At 38.6% G+C, this 24,573-nt stretch overlaps 1 protein-coding gene across 1 annotated transcript in view; it reads right to left on the reverse strand.

Moving 5' to 3' along the window:
* Positions 1-1,407: 1,407 nt before the first annotated feature.
* Positions 1,408-24,573, reverse strand: part of gpt2 (glutamic pyruvate transaminase (alanine aminotransferase) 2) — a 57,583-nt gene continuing 34,417 nt past the window's right edge. Inside the window, exons 3-11 of the mRNA XM_073070081.1 lie at positions 19,035-19,143; positions 18,045-18,178; positions 17,648-17,891; positions 13,498-13,577; positions 13,251-13,387; positions 9,640-9,814; positions 6,969-7,124; positions 3,373-3,485; positions 1,408-2,212 (exon numbers count right to left, since the gene is read on the reverse strand). Of these exons, the coding sequence (XP_072926182.1) occupies positions 2,122-2,212; positions 3,373-3,485; positions 6,969-7,124; positions 9,640-9,814; positions 13,251-13,387; positions 13,498-13,577; positions 17,648-17,891; positions 18,045-18,178; positions 19,035-19,143 (1,239 nt within the window). The 3' untranslated portion in view covers positions 1,408-2,121. The remainder of the gene's footprint in view (positions 2,213-3,372; positions 3,486-6,968; positions 7,125-9,639; positions 9,815-13,250; positions 13,388-13,497; positions 13,578-17,647; positions 17,892-18,044; positions 18,179-19,034; positions 19,144-24,573) is intronic.

A 24,573-nucleotide genomic window follows, 5' to 3' on the forward strand; every position in this document is an offset into this window, starting at 1 on the left:
TACAAGTAACTCCATTTACTTCATTGTCACCAAACAATTGATACTAGAGCATACAATCATCACAACGATATTTGATTCTGCGCTTCACGCTCCCTGAAGTACAAATCGAAGTAAATATAATAAAAATTTAAATTATAAATCATAATTAGAAAATAGAAAAGGGAAAGTAAGGTAGTGCAAGTCAGGTCTAGATATTTGGAAGGTACGGCCCAGATCTGGGTCAGGATCCGTTCAGCTGGATAATTAGAAGTGACGCATTGCACCCAGTGATAATAATAAAAAAGTAAAACTACTCATGCAAAAAGTATTAACCAAAAACCGATTTGTAGAAAAAAAATCTACAACAGGAATTCAAGTAGCTTAGAGCTAGAAATGAGTTTCACTGAGAATAAATCTAAAACTTAGCAATTAGTTTTAGCGATTTTATTATATCGTGCACATCTTTTGGCGAATGTTATCTTCTTTCACATTAATCTGTTTCCAATCAAAAAAAAGTTCAATGAGTCAAACTAGGAAAGAAGGACTTTTGTTCTGCAGTCGTTCCATAACTGTTCATTACACGTTTGATACTTGTTTGATCCTGAGGCACCAGCGGTGCATTGCAGGTCTTTGCCAGTCAGTTTACAATTGACACTCGTGCACTACGGAGTTGTGCTTTGTTCGTTCTTTGTGAACATTTGCATTTTGTACTTTTTTGAAAATTAAGCCTTGTTTTTACATTCAGTTACCCATCACAGTGCAAAAGAAAATGAGCAAAAGAAAAGCAGAAAGTGATAGTAAGTGTGAATTCAATGAACAGTGGGAAAATGAGTTATTTATAGCGGGTCTGTCAGGAAAACCGTTGTGCATTGTTTGTGAAAACACTTTCTCACGTAACAGAAGACATGATCTTAATAGACACTATAAAACACAACATCAGACTGAAATAAAAGGAAAACTGAAGCTAGTGCTTGGGTCTGAGTTACGGAAAGAATATGTGATTAAGAAAAAGGAACAAACCAAAGGAAGACAAAATATATTTGTTAAATTAAGTAATGTTTATCTTGTTTTTATATTAAATCAAAATATCATGTAAAAATGCTAAATATGTCTAGATCAACATATTTTTACAAAAATTGAATGGCGGTACCAGAGTTGTATGGCACATCTGAACTCATGCGTGAAAAAATGGACACATGGAATGTAAAAGGTTGGTCACCCCTGATATAATGTGTCTGACATTAAATCAAAGACAGAACTTTAGACGTTTAACAATTTGGAAAGTCAACTTTGCTTAAATTGGAAGCACAGCACATATGCAGCTCATTTTGACACCTATATTAACTGAAGCAAATAGAAAATATTTCCATAGTGGAGAGAAAGCCATTTCAAAATCACATTTAAAAAAAAAGAATCTTAGCAGTCATATTTGGGAAACCAATCTTTATTTTATATTTCTGAATCTATCTACATGAAAGGCCATGAAAAGAAATAAGTTCAGTTTCATAATTTACAAAGACTGGCCACTTATAAATACTCATCCCTGTAAACGTTGCATCTTGATTATTCAAAGGGTTTGTGACAGAATCTTCTGCCATATGTTTTCAATTATGATAAAATCCATTTGCTTGGCAGTGTTAAAGTTAACATTCTGTTAGTCAACCCGGAGAGATTTTTATTAGCAAATATTTTGCTGAACATCCAACAGCATACACAGTAAAAAGTTCACATATGGTGAGGATACAGTACAAATGCAAATCTGTTTATGAGTCAACTTAATGTATTGAGATATGAGAATGACAAAATAAGGCACTACCAGTAAATACTTCTGGCAATTCCAGATTAGAGGCTTGAATTTCTGCAACATTTCTAGTATCAGATATGAGGATGTTAGTTTGTTCAATTAAAAAAAACTACCAAAAAGTACAAAAGAATTCCAGCATTACTATTTCACTGTAAACAGAAGTATTCTCAAAAATGCAAGAGTTATACAAAATAATGGTATTCACAATACCAAACTGGCAAACAGTTGCAGCAATTTCTACTTTTTTTTTGTAAATGTCAATTTGACATTTTGGTAGGACTGACGGATGGATTAACATTAATAATGTGGATTTCTCCAGTAAACAATATCAACAGTGTTCATGCATATTTCTGAAGAAATTTACCATGGAAATCCTTTACACTCTGCAACAGCACTTTTAGCTTCTCAATTGGAAGAAGAATAGTCATTCTAGAGGAGGACAAGATGCAAATATCAGTGCACATTTGATAAAAACTGTAACTGCCAAATTTAAAACTCCAACCATTAACATTGCTATATTAATTCCTTTGGTTTTACACTCATGTATATACTTTTTAATTTATTCCTCTACTTTAAATCAAGAGCTTAAAGTGATTGATCATATGAGGATTCTGAATCAGTAGTAAAATTGTAGGATTGTGGATGATTAATGGGGAAACTTTACTCGCAGTTCAAAGGGAAAATTAAAAAAAATCAAGATTAAAGAGACAGTAAATAAACAGCCAAGATTTATGCAGTTAAAGTTCTCTTAAAATAGAAGAGCTGTGCTATATTGGAGGTAATCATAGCACTATTTCTTCACTGAGCAGAATGGGGCAAAATTCTGGCAATTTTTTCCCCCTACAACAACGCTTCCGGGGGTTAGCAAGCAGATTTATATTCACAACTGCAAGGAAGGCATGGACAGAATAAACTATGTTGACAAGCAACTTATTGAATTTTTTAAAATTCTATTAAATTTTGTATTATTTTAAATATATACAAGCATGGGTCATTTAGCTCAAATGATCTCTGCAAGTGTTTATGTTCCTCAAACCTCACTCCATCCTACAAGATCTCTTTACCAGTGTATCCTTCATTTTCTTTCTCCCTCCTAATCATCTACAATTTAATTTTTCTTGAGCTACACCCATGTCTTTGCCTGAACTCCTTTTGGAAGTATCTTCCACATACTTCCTATCTCATCTAAACTGATTTCTCCTTGCAACTGGAAATATCTTCTGTCTCAAACTATATATTCATATATATATATCTATAGAGTAGAAGTCAATGCTGCTCCAAGTAAACCTTTCACTACATTTGTGCAAACGTGATATTGTGCATATGACAATGAAATTGACTTTGGATTTTGAACTGTTAATCTGACACATTTAGGGCTTTAACAGTGCAGCACTAGCATATTTTAAAGATGTTACTTACTAAATACCCTCACACATTTTTTATTTTTGTTTTACAGAGATATTACACAGTAACATTTTAGTGAACAGAGGAAGTATTAGGGGAATACGTGGAGAGGGTATAAAATTCACTTATACATAAAATCTATTTACAAACCACTTTTACTATGCTTGCCAGAACTCGGGAATTACCTGAAATGGTGAGTTCCTTCCTTTTGTCCAAATCCACTGCCAGGTACCACACAGATTCCAGTTTCCTCCAAGAGCTTCATGCAGTAAAACATATCTGGAGCCATGCCACTGGCCTAAACAAGAATAATTTAAGACAGGTAAAACAAACTTATGTAAATCTTAATAAATCTCATTTTTTGTAAGCCAGTTGAAAAGGTTGTTGCAATTACACTTGTAATAAAGTCAAGATGTTTACAAAGCAACCCATCTAGAAATACACTGGTAATTTTGCTAAGATTAAGTATCTACGCCCTATTTAAAAAAACAAAACTAGGCTGCTAGTCAAAGACTCTTTATTCCTGGTGTGAAATGGTCACGGTTTATTTCCCTTCACGGGTGCTGCCTAACCTTCCAAGTTATTCCAGTGTTTTGCATATGTTGCTCCTGGTTTCCAGCATTTGTAGTTTCTCTTTTTTCCTCTAAAGCTTTTGAAAGTCTATTTCACTCTTGGACAAAATTCCTGAATTCACTTATTCCACAAGACCAATGTATAATATGGGATTATATCAACACCTATGCTCTTTCAAATATATGCTGTGACAAGAATACATCCCATTCTTTTGATTTTAAGAGAAGATGGACCCTCTCTGTTTAATCCCAATTATACAAGAACCAGACCACTACAGGAATCATCTGGTGAACCTTTGCAACACTATCACATTTTAAGTAGGGAGACTAGACCTGTATATAATATTCTAGAGATTATCTCAATAGGCCTCCTAATTGGAGCAATATCTCTCTACTTATGACTCAAATCTTTTTGTAATTAAAAAAAATTGTCTGTCTTGTTTTCCAAAATGCTTGCCATACCTGCATTTAACTTTCACAGATTCATATACAAGGACATGCCAGTGCCTCTGAACACCTACAACATTCAACTTCTCAGCATTTAAAAAACCTCCCTTTCTATGTCCCACACAAAAAGTAACCACATTATATATAGAAATGTATGTCATGTCCTAGTTCATGCACAATTCATATCCCTCCTAAAACTTCATACATCCTACTCACAGCTCACATTACCATCTAACTTTGATATCATTCTTTTAATCTCCTTCACTGAAATCACTTAAACAGATTGTGCACAGATCACTGAGACATCTCACTGGCCACAACTCCCCCCACCACCCCCCAAATCCAAAAATGATTCATTTACACTTTCTCTATTTTTTTGGTTGCTATCTTAGTCAATGCTGGTATATTAACCCCCAATACTGAACTGTGTAATTGTGTATATTTTCTTGTAGGTAACCACATCAAGACTTTTCACAAAGTTCAAATACACCAGCTGATTCATCCTCAGAGTTATCAAGCCCCAAACTCAAAACACTAACAAATTTGTCAAGCATAGTTTTCCTTTCAAAAATCCATAGACTGCCCAGTCTTGATGTAATCTTCTTAGAGACCTGTCACCATTTTGTTAATAATGGATTCTAGCAATTTCCCTACAAGTGTTGCCATGCTAATTGATCTATACCCCTTTTCTTCCTCTCACACTCCTTTCTTAAGTAGTGGTGTTACCTGTGCTACTTTCTGATCGAAGAGAACCATTCTAGAGTCTAATGAACTTTGGAAGATGACAGCCACTGCATCCACCACTTACAGATTCCTAAAATGCAGGAACTTAGATCTGGGAATAGAATTGATTTTCAATCTTGTTCACTTCTCCAATTCTGTTTCTTTTTAAACTAATCCTGTTTCTTTCAATTCCTCATTCATTCTAAATGTAGTTTATAATAGTTCTAGGAGGATATTTTTTGGTATTCTCTTCAGAATACCAGAAGTATTCTCTGCTACTTACTTATTTCCCAATGTAATTTCACGTCTGTCTGAAATGCTCATTTTAATTAATCATTTCCTTTTTACTTATCTTTAGAAACTCTTAACCTGTTTCTTCATTGATCTCAATTTATCAGAATCAGATTTAATATTACTAGTATATGTCATGAAATTTGTTAACTTTGTAACAACAGTATAATGCAATCCATGATAACAGAGGGAAACGTGTATTACAGTGAGTAATGCAAAAAAAAGTAGCAACATAGTGTTCATGGGTTCAATGTCCGTTCAGAGGGTAGAAGCTGTTTTTGAATCATTGAGTGTGTGCCTTCATGATTCTGGACCTCCTTCCTGAAGGTAGCAATGAGAAGAGAGAATGTCCTGGGTGGTGGGGGTCCTTACTGATGGATACCACTTTTTTGAAGCACTGCTCCTTGAAGATGTCCTGGATACTACGGAGGCTAGTACCTTTGATGGAGCTGAATAAATTAAGAACTCTCTGCAGCTTATATTGATTCTGTGCAGTGGCTGCCCCCCACCCCCATACCACACGGTGATGCAGCCAGTTGGAATGCTCTCCACAGTACATCTGTAGAAATTTGAGTGTTTTTGATGACATACCAAATCTCCGCAAATTCCTAATGAAGCCTCTGTCTTGTCTTCTTTATAGTTGCATCAATATGTTGGGTTCAGATTAGGTCCTCGGAGATATCGACAGGAACTTCAAATTGCTCCCTCTCTCCACTTCTGATCCTTCTATGAGGACTGCTGTGTGACTAGCTGGTATATCTCGCTCCTATATGCCACCTCGCCATCATCTGAAATTCTCCCAACAACGATAGTATCGTCAGCAAATTTATAGCTGACATTTGAGCTGTGTCTAGCCACACACAGTCATGGGTATAGAGAGAGAGAGTAGAGCAGTGGGCTAAGCACACATCCTTGAGCTGTGCCAGTGTTGATTGTCAGTGAGGTGGAGATGTTATTTTCAATCTGCACAGAATGTGGTCTTCCAGTTAGGAAGTCAAGGATCCAGTTGCAGAGGGAGGTACATAAGCCCAGGTTCTGGAGCTTTTTGATCAGAACTGTAGGAATGATGGTGTTAATGCTGAGCTGTAGTCAACAAACCGCATCCTAATATACTGTGGGTATTTGTATTGTACTGGTTATCCAAGGCTGCATTTGCTTATCCCTTGTTCTTAAAAGAAAAATGGATCAAATTTCTGCCAAAACTTATCAAACAATCTTCAGATGAGCATTGTCATTAAACATAATTTCCAATGGGTTAAATGTTTTTTTTATTCTTCCATATGAAGCACCACAACAGTAAAAGTGAAGAGAAACTTTGCAAGTTAACAAATAGGACAAAGGACTGCCAAGGCTGAAAAGAAAGACATAAATCTACAGGTAATAGCAAAGAAGAAACATCACTCAAGTTACTAAGCTTTTGAAAACAGCAAATCTATAATTGTGGCCACTGATTTCAATCTCTATTTTGTAAATAATTTGACAAGAATATTTGATAAATAGTGTAATGGCATTTAGCATGGATGACTGCAAGTTCAACCCTGTTCTAAAGCTCAGTAAAGTCAATGGAATTTCATCTTTGAAAATTATACAGGATTGTGATAGGAATTTGTAATCTTGTGGGGGCTATTGTAGGTCATGTTTTTACCATATTCCATTTAAAAATGTAAAGCAATAATCTACCCCAAAATTATACGAGTCACTTAGCCATTCAAGTACAGTAATTACACATTATTGCCAGAATCACAAACCTGGGCTTCTCTGATAGCTTTGGCAGGAATAAAAATTCTTGGAAATGCATACATTGCACCTTGCAAAGGGTTGCAGTGCATTCCAGGAATGGTATTCAAGACTTCTTCCGTTAACTTAGCTTTCTCAGCAAGATTTTGCAATACCATCGTCTTCTCCTATGTATTGAACAAATACACATAATTAATAGCTGAAGTAAGTTGTTACATTTTAACTCAATCAACAAAAAATAGCACTGACCTCTGCAAATATTAAATGGGAATAAATATATACCCCTCTTAAGGAAAAGCTATACAGATCCAATCTACTTAGATTCTACATCCTATGAGGTTTATTTTGGCCAATATTTATAGCTGCTATTTTAGTATGGATCCATTAACTTAATCTAAAGAAATATTATTCATTTTTGTGCACTAAATCTGTGCAGATTGTCTGACAGATGCCTTGGAGAGCACACACATCTTCCTTGTAATAGAAGAATTCAAATCCCTGATTAACTCAAGAACCTAGGGTTCTGAAAGAGGAAGCTGAAGGGATTGTGGAGACAGTAGTCTTTCAAAAATCACTAGATTCTGGAGCAATTCCAGAGGACTGGAAAATTGCAAATGCCACTCCACTCTAAGAAGGGAGGGAGACCGAAGAAAGGAAATTATAGACCAGTTTGCCTGACTTCAGTGCTTGGGAAGATGTTGAGTTCATTATTAAAGGATGAAGTTTCAGGGTACTTGGAGACACATGATCAAGTAGGCCAAAATAAGCAAGGTTTCCCTTAAGGGGAAATCTTGCCTGACAAGAATTGGAATTCTTTGAGGAAGTAACAGGCAGGATAGACAAAGGAGAGTCAAGGGGTGCTATTTACTTGGATTTTTGTTGTTCCTTTTCACACTTTGTGATGCATTGGATGGAATTTTTTGCTGTTTCCTTAGCATTTGTCTCTTTTTTTAAAAAACAAGGCCGAGTTGCCAACTCAATTCTCAACATGGATGGATCGTGTGTAAGTGTGCCAGATTCGAACCTGGGACCATTCACCTCGAAGTCCAGTGCTGATGCCACTACACAACTGTTTCTTTTTTAAAGAAGGCTTTTGACAAGGTGCTGCACATGGCTGCCAAACAAGTTAAGAACCCATGGTATTACAGGAAAGATTCTAGCATGGATAGAAGATTGGCTGACTGGCAGGAGGCAAAATACGGGAATAAATAGGACCCTTTTCTAGTAGGCTGTTGGTGACTAGTGGTGTCCTGTAGGGGTTGAAATTCGGACCTCTTCTTTTCACATTATATGTCAATGATTTAGATGACGGAATTGAAGGCTTTGTGACCAAGTTTGTAGATGATACAAAGGTAGGGAGAGGGGCAGGTATGCTTAGGAAGCAGGGAGTCTGCAGAAGGACTTAGGCTGGAAGAATGGGCAAATAAGTGGTAGACTGAATATAGAGTAGCTAGTGTATGGTCATGCATTTGGTAGAAGGAATAAAGTCATACACTACTTTTTTAGTGGGAAGAAAATTCAAATATCAGAGATGCAAAGGGACTTGGAAGTCCCCGTGCAGGATTTCCTAGAGGCCACCTTGCATGTCGAATAGGTGGTAAGGAAGACAAATGCAATGTAGGCATTCATTTCGAGACGACTAGAATACAAGAGCAAGGATGTGATGCTGAGGCTTCATAAGGCACTGGTCAGACTGCACTTGAGTAATTTTGGACCCCTTACCTAAGAAATGATGTGCTGGTGTTGGAAAGGGTCTATAGGAGGAATGAAGTGTTTGATGGCTCTAGGCCTGTACTTACTTAAGTTTAGAAGAACTAGTGGGGATCTCATCGAAACCTATCCAATATTGAAAGGCTTCAACAGAATGATGTGGAAAGTATGTTTCCTATAATGGATGAATCTAGGACCAGAAGGCACAGCCTCAGAGTAGAGGAACATCCATTTAGAACAGAGATGAGAAGGAATTTCTTTAGCCAGAGGATGGTGAATCTGTGGAATTCATTGTAATGGATGACAGCGGAAGCCAAGTCATTGAGTATTTCAGGCAGAGGTTGCTAGGTTCATAATTGGTAGGGTGTCAAAGGTTATGGGGAGAAGGTAGGAGAATGTGGTTGTGAGGGATAATAAATCAGTCATAATGAAATGGTGGAGCACACTCGATGGGCCAAATGGCCCAATTCTGCTCCTGTGTTTTATGGTCTTAAAATTCTAGCTGATGCATTGACTCAGTCACAATGCTACCATATCCTGTATCTTTAGATAGTTTTCTAACAGAACAATCAATTTTATGGAGAGAAAGAAAAACTTGAAATAATTGTTTTTCTGCTTTGCAGTTTAAGATGCTGAAGCACATTGTGATTAGAAATTGTTTGAGATCTATGGATTCTAGTAAAGTCTCATTTATCATGGAGCATATCCTTAATAGTGCCAATGTCAACAAGATCTACTGAATCATGCATCTTGCTAAGTGATTGAAAAATTACACAGATAAAAGCCTGCATGGTATTATGTTAAAGGATGATAGCTAATAGGAGTCCAAATTTATTGGCAAATTTTCTCATTTTCAACATGTAGTGACTTCTTCAACATTTTGAAATAGAAAAAGTGCATGTTATTTTAAGCAAATGACTAATAATAGAAAAGAATAGAGGCAGTGCAAGGATAGTCATAAAGCAGACGAACCATTTTAAATGTTTTGTAAGATTCCTCTCCAGGCTTTGGAGGATTTACCACAACATCCATGGCTACTTGCCCTGGAACAGGGGGACACAGACGAACTGAGAGCAGTTTTTCAAAATGAGCCTTAACCTCAGGGTCCATGTTGATAACTTCCATATAGCCACCTCTAAATCCACACCTAAAAAAACAGAAAAGTTTGGTAAGAAGCTTACTTTAAGGATAAATAATATAAACACCTAAACAGTCACAAAACAAAAAATTAACTTTCTCGACACAAATGGTATTAGTCATACCATAAAACATATTTTGATACCAAATCTTCAGGATAAATCAGCAACAAACATTTCAAAACCTTGGAAGGCAAAATATTTTTAAAAAGAATACTTAAGTTAAAAACAGAAGATAAATTCTTCATAAGGAAAAAAAAGCTTGGTGATGCAACGTGAAAGTGAGTCAGATATCAGACACCACTAATTCAATCATCAGTTTATGCTGAGTTAGAATGAGTACTAAAGTCACATCATTTTCAGGGTTCTGGAAGGTCAAAACAACTAACTTTTCACTTTTGTGCATTTTATTAGGTTTCACAAGCTAAGTATCATACAAATGTCTGGTAAGATTAGGATAATGTAATGTCTATGTCCCGATAGTTCAGTGACTCCTAGGTATTGTCATGCTTTTATTGAATTATACAAAACATAAACCAATGAGTGAGTACAAGGGATCTACAAAGATGTTACTCTTAGTTTCCCAAAGAATCTTTGCTAATTATTAGGAAAATGAATCAGGACATTTGCTCTAAATATGTATGCTAGACAAGAAAATTATTTTAATGACTAAATTCAAATCAAGGTGGGGAAAGCCCAGTTATTATGAAGCAGAACTGTATAAGTTCGTAAATTGGTTTATTATTGTCATTTATACCAAAGCGCAGTGAAAAACTGGTTTTTCATTTAGTCTATTCAGATCACTTCATTACAACAGTGTAATGAGATAGTTTATGCACAAACAATAACAAAGTGCAGAATAAAGTGTTACAGTTACAGAGAAAGTGTAGTGAAAGTAAACAATAAGGTGTAAGGCCGTAACAAAGTAGATTGTGAAGTCAAGACTTCGCCCTGTTGTACTAGAGCACCATTCCATCATCTTAGAACAGTGGGATAGAAGCTGGAGTCTGGTGATATGTTCTACTTAATGGGAAGAGGGAGAACATGGAACAGTACAGCAGAGCACAATACAGGCCCTTTGGCCCATAATGGTGTGCCGACCTTTAAACCTACTCCAAGATTAACCTAAAGCTTCCCTCCTTCATAGCCTTCCAATTTACTTTTATCCATGTGTCCACCTAAGAGTCCCTAATGTATCTGCTTCTACCACTACCCCTGGCAGGGCATTCCACGTACCTACGACTAATTGTGTAAAAACCAACATTTGACATTCTCCCTATACTTTCCTCCAATCACCTTAAAATGATGCCCTCTCGTATTAGCCATTTCTGCCCTGGGAAAAGGGTACTGGCTGTCAACTCAGTGGCCACTCTATTAGGTGCACTTGCTCATTAATGTAAATATCTAATCAGTCAAATAGTGTAGCAGCAACTCAATGCATAAAAGCAAGCAGATATTGTCAAGAGGTTCATCTGTTCAGACCAAATATCAGAATGGAGAAGATCTAAATGACTTTGATCGTAGAACAATTGCTGGTGTCAGATAGGGTGGTCTGAGCATCTCAGGAACTGCTGATTTCCTGGGATTTTCATACACAGTTTTCAAGTTTACACAGAATGATGTGGTAGCTCTCTGGGTGAAAATGCCTTGATAATGAGAGAGTTCAGAGGAGAACGGACTGACTGATTCAAGCTGATAGGAAGCGACAGAAGCTCAAATAACCACACATTAAAACAGTGGTGTGCAGAAGAGCATCTCTGAATATACAATGTGTTGAACTTTGAAATGGATGGGCTACAGCAACAGAAAACCACACTGAATGCCACTGCTGTACCTAATTAAGTGGCCACCGAGTGCATAAAATTGTACCCCTTATTCTTGATTGCCTCGCCACTAAAATTGTTTAAATAACTGGAATTCCCTGTTTATATGGAATACTATGCCACTTAAATGAAACGGGAGACTATTGCCAAAGAGTTTCTAATTAGCATCCGTCATGTGCACATGTGTAGCTATTAGAAACTACACCGTGCTTAGAGTGAAGAGTTTTTAAATACAGGTAGTCCCCGAGTTACGAACGTTTGACTTACGGACAACTCGTACTTACAAACTGAGGAAGGAGAACGCCATCCGCCATTTTAAGTTGTTGCCGTTGACACTGTGTTGAGTGTGTAACTTTGTATTTGGCTTAAATTTTTCTTAGCAAGATTCACCCTGACCACCACCCCACCCCCCACTGTTCTGGTCGGCTGGTGGCGCAGTGAGATCAGCGTCAGGCTGGAGAACAGAGGTTCCTGAGTTAAATTCAGTGACAGACTGCTCCCGTGCCGGGTTGATGTCGAGCTCGCAACTCAACCTTGTAAAAAAAACACTGCCACCTCCAGTTTAAATTCCCACGTGGAATATTGTGGAGGATCAAATACAGTACCCAAACACAGCACAGACCCCACTTGTCCCATTTAACCTGCCTCAGTGTGGTGGTCCTTAGGACCCAGTGGACCTCGGGAGCCAGTGGAGGTTGGGACCCGCCGCCCGCAGTGTTTCTGTTCCATTGACGGGAAGCAATTGCGATTGAAAATAAAGTGGAAATAATAAAATGTTTGGAAAGAGGTAAAAGGCCGTCAGTCATTGGAAAAGCGTTAGACTATAGTCGGTCAACGATCGGAACAATTTTAAAGGATAAAGTGAGAATAATGGAGCATGTGAAAAGCCCTGCCCTGATGAAAGCTACAATTATTACTAAGCAACGTAGTGGTTTAATTATTGGAATACATACATTTCTTAAGAGTTTTATATGCATAGAATGGTAAAATATATACTAAATACTAAGACAAATGTTTGACTAACTGACGCTAAATAATACTGGATGTACTTGTTCTGACTTACGTACAAATCCGACTTAAAGATGGACTCAGGAACAGAACGCGTACGTAACCCGGGAACTGCCTGTAGTGCAATTTGCGTATGCTCATGTTATCGATTTGGGCCAAAAGACCACCGATTCTAGAAGAAGTGATTTTTGATCATTTTGAACCTGAAATTTATTGTTGGAATACAACACTACTCATGAAGCAAGGCAATGAAGGCTGCCCATTATTTGCACAATATTTGCACTTATTGTGCTGGTTTTTTTCATTTACAGTCAATAAAAATTCACTGTAGACTGGATGAATTCCTCCATCAGAAACTATTAGGAAGTAATACAGTTTTCAACTGCTGTAAAAATATTGGTAATGATCTAATTCATTTTGTATTTAATTTAAGTACATAATTTGGGACTCAGTTAAATGGTAGTTTGTAATTTTTAGACCTTTTTTAACTATTTGTATGAAACTTCAGCTATTCGGGGCAGTACACCAAAAGGTACTGGTCCCCATGTCTCCCATTTAACCCCAATGCAACTGTACTTTGTTTTGAAAATTCAAAGTCAGTTTATAATATACTTACTCCCCTGTGTATCCTTTAGATGTGGAATGAAAAGAGGCCAATTCCACTGTATTGAAGTACTCAACACCCATCTCATACAGTACTTTCTTGAATGAGTGAAATGTACATTCTTCTGAATATATATTTTCCTGATAAACCTAGAATACAGAAAATAAAGCATACAATTTTACTGTTGAACAATACACGGAGAATATGCCAGACTCTCAAAATTATAATGCTACATTTAATTTCCGGAAGTAAACCTCACCTCATCAGCCAGAAGGAAGAGTTTTTCTTCATAAGCGAAACGAATCACATTCTCAATACATTTTTTGCTTTGTACTTGGCCTGTGTGTTTATTTAAAAAAAGGGGTTGTTTAAAAATTCAATTTTCTTTGAACAATTTCAATTCTGAATTTTCTTACACCCTTTTGGTAAATTCACTCATCCATCTCAAGCTAATTTTTAAAACAGTGGTACTGTATAAATAGCCAATTGATCATTTAATTGGAGAGATTTTCTGAACTTGTTTACTTCCCTAGAACATTTACAGCAGTTGGTATAGAAGCCTCTAGATGGACTTTTGTGCAATAACATGCATAATTACATAGAGCAAGAACAGGGACTGGGTCAGAGGGCTAAATCCAGAAAATCTGTGTTGTGCTTACATTTAACAGCAGGACATCAATCAATTTCCAATTCTGTTTTCCAACCAGATTTGACAAACTGACTGTAAGATAACTGCGGGATGAACTGCTAGTAATGGGGGGGGGGGTGGGGGGAAGAAAATATGAAAGGTTGGTTGGAGGGTGGAGGAGGAGCGAGAACATCAATTAGCTCATCCTAGGAGCCTCTCTTTCAAATTCACAAAGAATTCCAGAGTGCTTCAGACCTAGATCGGTGCTGTGAAATACTGATGGTATCCTACATTTATGAAAATGTAGCCTTTTAGAAGGGATGTCATCTCATAAGCTTGGAGAAGTGCTTATCATTATGGCCTGGAACATGCTTATCATTAAATCATTATCACTAAACAAATTGCAGCAGTATTACCTTGTCCTTTACCAGGCCTTGCTGTGCACAAATTGTCTGCCACATTTTAGACTTCAGTCAATGTCACAAACATTGTAATAAACACCTACCTTTCGTTGGAGGAAGGACAGCTAGGACACGACAGTCAGAAACATGACCAAGATTTTCAATAAGAGTGGCAACAAAGCATCAACCACTAACTTAAAGGGAGACATTAACTCTCAGGGTCTGGAGTTTGCTTGGAATAATAGTATTAAAAGTAGAACTGTAGTCAATTACAAAAAAGCAGATGAACCTATTCTGTGGAAGACACTAGCTGTATACCAGAGGTCTGTGAGTGTCAGGGAGCAGGAGTGATTGCCATTGCTATTACAAAGGAAAAATATGCTAGGCAAACTGAAAGGTGTTAAGGTAGTTAAGTCACTTGAATCAGATGGGCTGCATTCCAGAGTCCTGAAAGAGGTTGCTGAAGAGGTAAAGATGCTTTGGTCATGATTTTACAAGTATTACTTAATTCTGACATGGTCCCAGAAGACTGGAAAATTGCAAATGTCACTCCACTCTTTAAGAAGGGAGGAAGACAAAAGAGAGGAAGTTATAGGCCAGTTAGTCTAACTTCAGTGGTTGAAAAAGCGTTGGAGTCCATTATTAAAGGATGAGGTTTCAGGGTACTTGCAGACTAATGATAAAATAAGTCAAAGTCAGCGTAGTTTCTGTAAGGGGAATTCTTGTCTGACAAATCTGTTAAGAGTTCTTTGAGGAAGTAACAAGCAGGGTGGACAAAGGAGAGGCAGTGGATGTTGTTTAGATTTTCAGAAGGCATTTGATAAATGGCCTCACATGAGGCTGCTTAACAAGATAAGATACTATGGTGTTACAGGAAAGTTACTAGCAAGGATAGAGGAAAGGCTGACAGCTGGAGGCAGAGTGGGAATAAAAGGGACCTTTTCTGGTTGGCTGCCAGTGACTAGTGGTGTTCATCAGGGGTCAGTATTCGGTCCCCTAGTTTTCACATTGTTTGTCAATGATTTAGATAATGGAAATGAAGACTTTGTGGGAAAGTTTGTGGATGATCTGTAGATGGGTGGCGGTGTAGGTAGTTCTGAGGAAGCAATGAGATTGCAGCAGGGCTTCAACAAATTGGAAGAACGGACAAAAAAGTGGCACATGGAATACAGTACTGGGAAATGTATGATAATGCATTTTTGGATAAAAGGAGTAATAGTGTAGACTATTATAATTTCATATATGCAGATGACACTGTTAATTGCAAGTACAGAGGAAGAACTACAAAACTTAATTGATATAGTTATTGAAGAAAGTGCAAAAATGGGTCTATCTATCAATTGCCAAAAGACAGAATGTATGGTGATATCCAAAAAGGAGAATCCTACCTGCAGGCTGAGAATAAATGGGGAAGACATAAAACAAGTACAGAACTTTTGCTACTTAGGAAGCTGGGTGACATCAGATGGCGGGTGCGACATGGACATCAAAAGAAGAATGGGATGGCAAAAGACATCTTTATGAGAATGAAGAGTATACTCACCAATACTAAACTAGGCATGACAACCCGCCTCAGAGCACTGAAGTATTACGTTTACCTAGTTATGTTATATGGCTCAGAATGTTGGACAGTATCTAGTAGCATGAGGAAACGAATTGAAGCACTAGGCAAACTGAATGTGGTTTTTGAGGAGGATGCAAAGAATATCATGGATGAAACGATTATCTAATGAGGATGTCATGAACAGAGCAAGCACAAAAAGGGAAATAATGTATGAGATCATGAAAAGGGGCAATGTAACTTCACTGGACATGTGATTAGGAAAGAGGAGTTAGAATGTGTGGTAATTATGGGAAAGATTGAAGGGAAGAAAGCAAGTGGAAGGCAAATACAATTGATGATGGTGACAGCTGCCAGAGAACTGGAAATGAATACCAATGAATTGATACACTTGACCCGAAACAGGAGTGTGTGGGCCATGGCAGTCAAAGCTCAAACTGGGCATGGCACCTGATGATGACGATGATCTAAATGGGGAGAAAATTCAAACATCAGAAGTACTAAGGGACTTAAAGGTCCTCGTGCAAGACTCCCAGAAGGTTAATTCACAGGTTGAGTCTTGGTAAAGAAGACAAATGCTATGTGGCATTTATTTCAATGGGAATAGTCAAACCGCACTTCGAGTATTATCAACAGTTTTGGGCCTCATCTCTGAAAGGATGTGTTATCATTGGAGAGAGTCCAGAGGAGGTTCACGAGGATGATTCTGGAAATGAAGGGGTTAACATACGAGGAACATTCGGCAGTTTTGGGCCTGTACTCACTGAAATTTAGAAGAATGCGTGGGGACCTCATTGAAGCCTACCGAATGTTGAAAGGACTACATAAGATGGATATGGAGAGGATGTTTCGCCTGGTGGGGGTATCCAGAACTAGAGGGCACAGTCTCAAAACTGAGGGGTGGCCTTTTCAAACAGAAGTAAGGAGGAACTTTTTTTTTTTAGCTAGAGTCATGAATCTGTGGAATGCTGTGCCACAGACTGCGGTGGAAGACAAGTCTGTGGGTATATTTAAAGTGGAAGTTGATAGATTCCCGATTGGTGGAGCATCATGGATATGGTGAGAGGGCAGGTGTAGGTGCTGAATGGATATCAACTCCATGCTGGCCATTAACCACACATTCCCTCACACCTAATTTAAGTACACACATGAATTGGCTCTCCTTTGATTCCTTTCCTTATTAATCTATTCCAAGATGCAACTGGTAAAGCAATTAACCTACCAGCATGTCTTTAGGATAGGTGAGGAAGCAGAGCACCCACAAAAAAAATGTACACAATCATGGAAAGATGCAAACTGGACCAGGATCATGAGTGAACCCAAGTGCTTGCAGCTGTGAGACAACAGCACTAATGGCTGCATCACTATGCTGCTTGATATAAATCTCATTCACAACAGCATGGTCATTAAACTAGAAGAGCAGATGAAATATCTCATCTGTCCTAGAAGCAAACAGTGTTATCATTATATGCAGTCTTTCATTAACTTGGGATGGATTTATAAATGTACACGTGAATGGCTTGAATAAATAGTTATTTCAAATGTCATTTAAAAAGGGGAAACTGCTGAGTTGCAGCACCCTAGGTACAACTCTGAAGTGACCTCCTAGATTAGATGCTCCAGTTTTGAAACTGAACTTGAACCCACAGACTTCTCTCATGAAGTACAAGAGCTACAACTGACCTAACACCATGAATAAAATATGATCTACTTAAAAACAAGTAGGCTCTTTTAATGTCACTCTTCATTATTAGTGAAGCATCTAAGTGTATTCAAACATAAGCATGCATTTTATTTTTGAAATAGTTAAGTAAAGTACCAGTAGGGTTTCCGGGGTTAATAATGCAAAGAACTTTAGGTAAGCAATATTCTTTGGCCTCGTTCAAGCTTCGCTTCAATTCACTTTTATCCAGAGCCCAATTATTTTCTTCATCCAGGTAATAGTTGACTTGGACAGCACCTAGCTCTGAGATGGCTGCAGAGTACAGGGGATACTGTGGAATTGGAATCATTACTCCAGTTCGCATTCTGCCTTCTCCAGACAAAAGGAGTTTCAAAACAGACTGGGGGGAAAAAAGACATACAATTCAGAAAGTCTAAAACTACACTGATTTATATATAGTTTACTTGAAGAACAGTTCCAAAATTAGTTACAACAATTTAGTGTTGCTTTTAATGAATAAAGAAGTTGGTCATTAAACTACTGATATACATACCATTATTCCATCACTTGCTCCAGTGGTAATATAAATATTATTAGGATCTACAGGAATTCCTCCATCTCTTGACTCTACATATTTTGCAACATCTTGTCTTATACAATTCAGACCCTGGCTTGCACTGTAAGAACCTGAAATTATTTTTTACAAAAAAAGTTCCATGTGATCAATGTTGGTGTTTAATATTACATCATAAATTTAATTACCGGTAGATAAAATTTAAGGAAGCTCAGACCCCAAGACTATTCCTTCTCTACCTGTGCTCACAGATCAAGTACAAATAACATCTAAGATACTTATAACTTACAGAAGCAGCTTGTTTTAGAACATAATGTACCATCTTAGTTGATTGTTTTTCCTCTGCATTTTCAAAGGTCAACCAAAGGGTGATATACGAGTACAAGTGCTTACTTAGCTCTGATCTGTTTGTCAATTGGCCAGAATTCAAAAAATATCTGTTTAATTGTCCATTCATTAGTGGGTTGGCTGTAGACTCCAACTTGCTGCTCACTCATTTGTGAGAGATTGTCAAAGTCTGGGTAAATGATAGCTGAGTGATGATTATCTGCAGAAATCACTTATCCTGTTTTAGCATTTTATCTGTTAGCTTTCATTCTAATTGATAACCATATCTATGGTAAACTATTCATCCACACAATCCAAGGTGCGCCAGTATCTGCCCAGTTTACAATTCGAGGAAGTTTAGTACTCATAAAAAAATAATTCAGGAAAATGCTTCCTGCTTTATCAAACTCACGTAGCACACACTGAAAGCTGGGCACAGCCATTATCAGAATTGTTCCTTGTCCCATGAATAGATCTTTGGAATAAATTGGACTCCGAATTGGATCTTTAATAGCATACAAAGTTCCACTACAGATTTGCCATAAATCTTCATACTCATTATTCACTGATGACCTCAGGGTTCCTGAACATCACTTGCCTAAATGTGAATACAGTAGCACAAATAGGGATAAGCAGATGTACCTAGACTATGTCCTCCACAATCCTGTAAGATACGTTGGGCTCTCTCTTTTGCATCAGCAGGAAAGTCAGGACTATCAATCAGTTCAGGACAAGTACAAAGAGCAACAACCTGAATCGGGAAAGAAACATAAGTAAACATTCAAATGGATTTTGTTAGTATTTTTCCTACTTCCAAAAATGTTAATAACCAACCAGCTACAAATCTAATCACTGGTTTCAAAACAATCACTCATTTCAGTCATTTCTTAAGAATACTTATCAGGAACTACAAAATAATTTACTGAAGACAAAACTGATTTAGAATTTCAGAAATGTGGCATTCAAAGGCCTCAAAGTGTTATTTTTTTGTTGAACAAAATGATGCTTTTGATATTCCTTCAACTTTACGTAAGCAGGAGATCAAAGATTGAAAAGGAGATCAAACACATTTTTTTTTGACATGCCTAAACTTGGTCTTCTATTCCCATTTGTCTCTTTGATTATGGTAGTCATTAATTTATCTGTTAGCTGAGTTTGGTGGCACTGTTTTAACCAAATTTATATCCTTTAAAACAAATCAATTATTTTTCAAATTTTATATTTATAACATGCACAAGATTTTGAAATAGCTCTAAATTAATTCCGGCGGCCCAATCAGCAGCAGGAGCAGCACAGAGAGGAAGCTTCTCACAGGTTGGCAGTGCTTCTTTAAAAGGAGAGCTTCGCAGGTGATCAGTATCATTCCAATGGCCCAATCAGTGGCAGGAGCAGCACAGAGAGAAGTAAATAAAAGCACAGAAGGGACAAGCAGGGTTGGGAGTGGGCCAGTGGTGAGAGTGGGAGTATCAAACTTTGGCTCATAGAAAGCATTGGCTCTGAGTAGGTTGTCTGGGTAAGTTTCTGTTCAGTTTCCCTTTTAAAAAAAAATGTCAGAGGTACTTAGCGCTGTTTAAATGGCCGTCATGTGTTCTTCATGTGGATGTTGGAGTCCTGGGAGACCTAGAGTCTCCCAGGGAACTACAGCTGTGTGAAGTGCATCCAGCCGCAGCTCCTTGAAGACTGTGTTAGGGATCTGGAGCAGCTGCTAGATGACCCTCGGGAGAGTGAGGAGATCACCGATTGGAGTTACAGGGAAGTAGTCACCCCTAAGTTTCAGGAGGTGGCTAGCTGGGTCAGGAGAAGGAATGTCAAGGTGAATCGGCAATTAGTGCAAAGCACCCCTGTGGCCATTCCCCTCAATATTAAGTACACCATTTTGGATACTTTTGTGAGGGGATGACCTCCCAGGGGAATGCCATGGAGATCAGGTTACTGGCACAGACCATGGGTCCGTGGTGCAGAAGGGAAAGAGAGAGTAGAGTGGAGCGGTGGTGATATAGGACTCAACAGTCAGAGAAACTGACAGGAGATTCTGTGGATGTGAGCAGGACACCTGGATGGTATGTTGCCTCCCAGGTGCCAGTGTAAGGACGTCTTGGATCGCGTCCACAGCATTTTGGTGGGGGAGGGAGAGCAGCCAGATGTCTTGGTACATATTGATACCAATGACATAGGAAGGAAAAGCAAACAGGTCCTGAAGAGAGAATTTAGAGAACTAGGTAGAAAGCTGAGAAGCAGGACCTCCCGGGTAGTAATTTCTGGATTGCTACCTGTGTCATGCACCAGTGAGGGTAGAAACAGGATGATTTGGCAGATAAATGTGTGGCTGAGAAGCTGGTGGAGGGGACAGGGTTTCAAGTTCTTGGATCATTAGGATCTCTTCTGGGGGAATATGACCTGTCCAAAAGAGAAGAGTTGCACCTGAACCTGAGGAGGACCAATATTCTCGCAGGCAGGTTTGTTAGAGTTGTTGGGAGGGGGGTGGAACCCGGAGTGAAGGGCCTCAGGATATGAGGGATGGTTTAAAAAAAAGCAAAGACAATGTGCAGTCATACTGTCAAGAAGGGCAGTGTATCCAGAGATACGGGCCACGTGACAGACGCACTGCCACCTGGCTGGTCGGAGGGCACACCACATACCAATCAACATTTGGTCCCTCCCAACTAATCAATGCACACCTAAATTATTGGTCACCTTAATTGGATTATCTCGCCCACCCCCATGCTTTAAAAGGTGAGACTTGCCCTTGGCTTGCCCTCTCTTACAGACCACCACATTGGAGGTAAGTGCATTGATTTATGCTTGGGAAGGTCTATCGTTGGTCCTGGTGAGGGAGCCGCAGCTATCCAAGGTCAAGGGGGATAGCTGTTGTAGTGCTTTTCCCTTGTTCTTTGTTTGTGTAACTGTACCCTGTCCCCACACCGCTTCCTGTGTATTGTAGTTGCTTGTGTTGACCCGACTTCCCCTTGTAAATAAATTCCTTATTATTAAAACTGTGTGTGTCCAGGCCTCTACTGTTGAGACTCAAAGAACCAGTTATTTTCCATCACAACAGGCAGGGAGATGTCAGGACAAAATTGTAGGAATGCAGAATCAAAAAGGGTAGAAAATACAGCACTCAAAATGTCATTTCTCAATGCACAGAGTACAAGAAATAAGGTGGATGATCGCGTTGCACTTTTACAGATTGTTGGGTATGATGTTGTGGGCCATCACTGAATTGTGGCTGAAGAATGGTTGTAGTTGGGAGCTGAATATCCAAGGCTATACACTGTATTGGAGGAATAGGAAGGTAGGCAGAGGGAGTGACATGGCGTGGCTCTGCTGGTAAAGGATGGCATCAAATCATGAGAAAGATGAGACATAGGATTGGAAGATGTGGAATCCTTATGGGTTGAGTTAAATAACTACAAGGGTATAAGGACTGCAATGACAGTTACATACAGGCGTCCAAACAGTAGCTGGATGTGGACTACAGATTAGGTAATAGAAAAGGCACATAGTCATAGGAGATTTTAACAAACAGGTACAGTAGACTGGGAAAATCAGGTTGTTAATGGATCTCAAGACAGTGAACAGCTGTACTGGATTGGGTTTTATGTGATTAGGGAGATTAAAGTAAAGAAACCCTTAGGAGGCCGTGATCACAGTATGATTGAGTTCTACTTGAAACTTGATAAAGAGAAAGTAAAGTCTGATGTAGCAGTATTTCAGTGGTGTAAATGAAATTACAGTGGTATGAGAGAGGCGTTGGCCAAAGTAAACTGGAAGGTGATGCTGGCAGGGATGACAGCAGAGCAGCAATGGTGTGAGTTTCTGGGAAAAATGAGGAAGGTGCAGGATAGATGTATTCCAAGAACAAAGAAATACTCAAAATAGTACAACTGTGGCTCACAAGAGAAGTCAAAGCCAATGTAAAAGCAAAAGATAGGGTATACAACAAAGCAAAAATCAGTGGAAAGATAGAGGATTGGGAAGCTTTTAAAAATTTACAGAAAGCAACTAAAATAATCATTAGCAGGGAAAAGATGAAATATGAAAGCAAGCTAGCAGACAATATCAAGGTGGGCAGAAAAAGCTTTGAGATGAGAGTGGATATAGGACCGCTTGAAAATGAGGCCAGAGAAATAATAACAATGGGGACAAGGAGATGGTAGATGAACTAAATGAGTATTTTGCATTAGTCTTCATTGAGGAAGACACTAGCAGTATGCCAGGTGCTGAAGGGTGTGAGGGAAGAAAAGTGACTGCAGTTACTATTACAAAGGAGGTGGTGATAAAAAGGCTGAAAGACTTAAAGGTACACAAGTCACCTGGACCAGATGAACTGCACCATAGGGTTCTGAGAGATGTAGTGGTAGAGATAATGAAGGCATTAGTAATGATCTTTCAAGAATCATTGGACTCTGGCATAGTTCAGGATGACTGGAAAATTGCAAATGTCGGTCCACTCTTTAAGAAAAGAAGGGAGGTAACAGAAAGGAAATTATAGACCAGTTCGCTTGACCTTAGTAATTGGGAAGATGTTGGATTCAATTCTCATGCATGGGGTTACGGAGTACTTGGTGACACAGGGCAAGATAGGACACAGCATGGCTTCCTTAAGCAAAAATCTTTTCTGACAAACCTGATGGAATTTTTTGATAAGATTGCAAGTAGGATAGATAAAGAGGATGCTTTGTTGCCAAGTTTGCAGATGATATGAAGATTGGTGGAGGGGCAGGTAGTGTTGAGGGAACAGGTAGGTTGCAGAAGGACTTAAATTAGGAGAATGGGCAATAAAGTGGCAAATGAAACACAATGTTGGAAAATACACTGTCATGCACTTTGGTAGTGGAAATAAATGTGCTGCCTGTTTTTTAAAATGGGAAGAAAATCCAAAAATCTGAGTTACAAAGGGATTGGGAATCTTTGTCCAGAACATCCAAAAGGTTAACTTGCCGGTAAAGCCAGTGGTGAGGAATGCAAATGCAATGTTAGCATTCATTTCAAGAGGTCTAGAATACAAGAGCAGAGATATGATGCTGAGGCTTTATAAAGCACTAGTGAGTGCTTACCTGAGTACTGTGAACAGTTTTGGGCTCCTCATCTAAGAAGAGATGTGCTGGCACTGGAGAGGGTTCAAAGGAGGTTCACAAAGATGATTGTGGGAATGAATGGGTTATCAAATGAGGAATGCTTGATGGCTCACGGCCTGTACTCAATGGAATTTAGAATAGATGGCGGGGGTAAGATCTCAATGAAACCTTTCAAATATTAAAAGGTCTAGACAGAGTAGAAGTGGAAAGGATGTTTCCCATGGTGGGGGAGTCTACCTGAGGCTGTGCCCTCTTGTCCTAGAGAGGCATCCATTTAAGACAGAGATGCAAAGAAATTTCTTTAGTCAGAAGGTGGTGAATTTGTGGAATTTGTTACCACAGGCAGCTGTGGAGGCCAGGTCGTTGGGTGTATTTAAGACAGAGATTGATAGGTTATTGATTCACCACAGCATCAAAGGTTATGGGGAGAAGGCCGAGAGTGGGGGAAAAATGTTCCAGTCATGACTGAATGGCGGAACAGACTTGATAGGCCAACTGGCCTAATTCTGCTATGTCTTACGGTCTTAACTTTGGTTAGTCCTCTCTGTTTAATGATGCAGCAACTTTAACTTATTGCTTTGAAGTGCGAAAGAAGAATAGGAAGAACTGCAACAATAAGTAGAAAACATCAATTTACCACTTTTTAGGCAAGAGAATGCCAGTTAATAGCATTGCAAAGAAGAGCTGGGCAATATGAAACACAGGAAATACTAGATGTCACAGCACCTATGGAAAAAGAAAAATCAAAGCTGATTTTTCTCATGCTATCTGTGACTCTCAGTAACAAAGGGAACTACCAACTTTCAGCTGCTCACAGCTAAGTTCAAAGGTTCATTTTACTGTCAAAGTATGCATTATGATACAACTTTGATATTTGTCTACTCCAGATAGTCATTAAATACAGAAAGACCATGGGTATGGATTAAGGACATCAACTCCCCTCCCCCAATCAGCACGAAAAAGAAACAAAACTTGCAGACCCCAAAATTCCCCCCTCACCCACAGCAAAAAAGCCACAATATCAATGACTGTCTACACATAACTATCCCTGGCCCCCTCACTTACAGAAGTGACAGTAGCACCAACCGCCCCCACTACCTCTT

The sequence above is a fragment of the Hemitrygon akajei genome, chromosome 17 (genome assembly GCF_048418815.1).
Source record: "Hemitrygon akajei chromosome 17, sHemAka1.3, whole genome shotgun sequence".
In the NCBI taxonomy this organism is placed as follows: Eukaryota; Metazoa; Chordata; class Chondrichthyes; order Myliobatiformes; family Dasyatidae; genus Hemitrygon; species Hemitrygon akajei.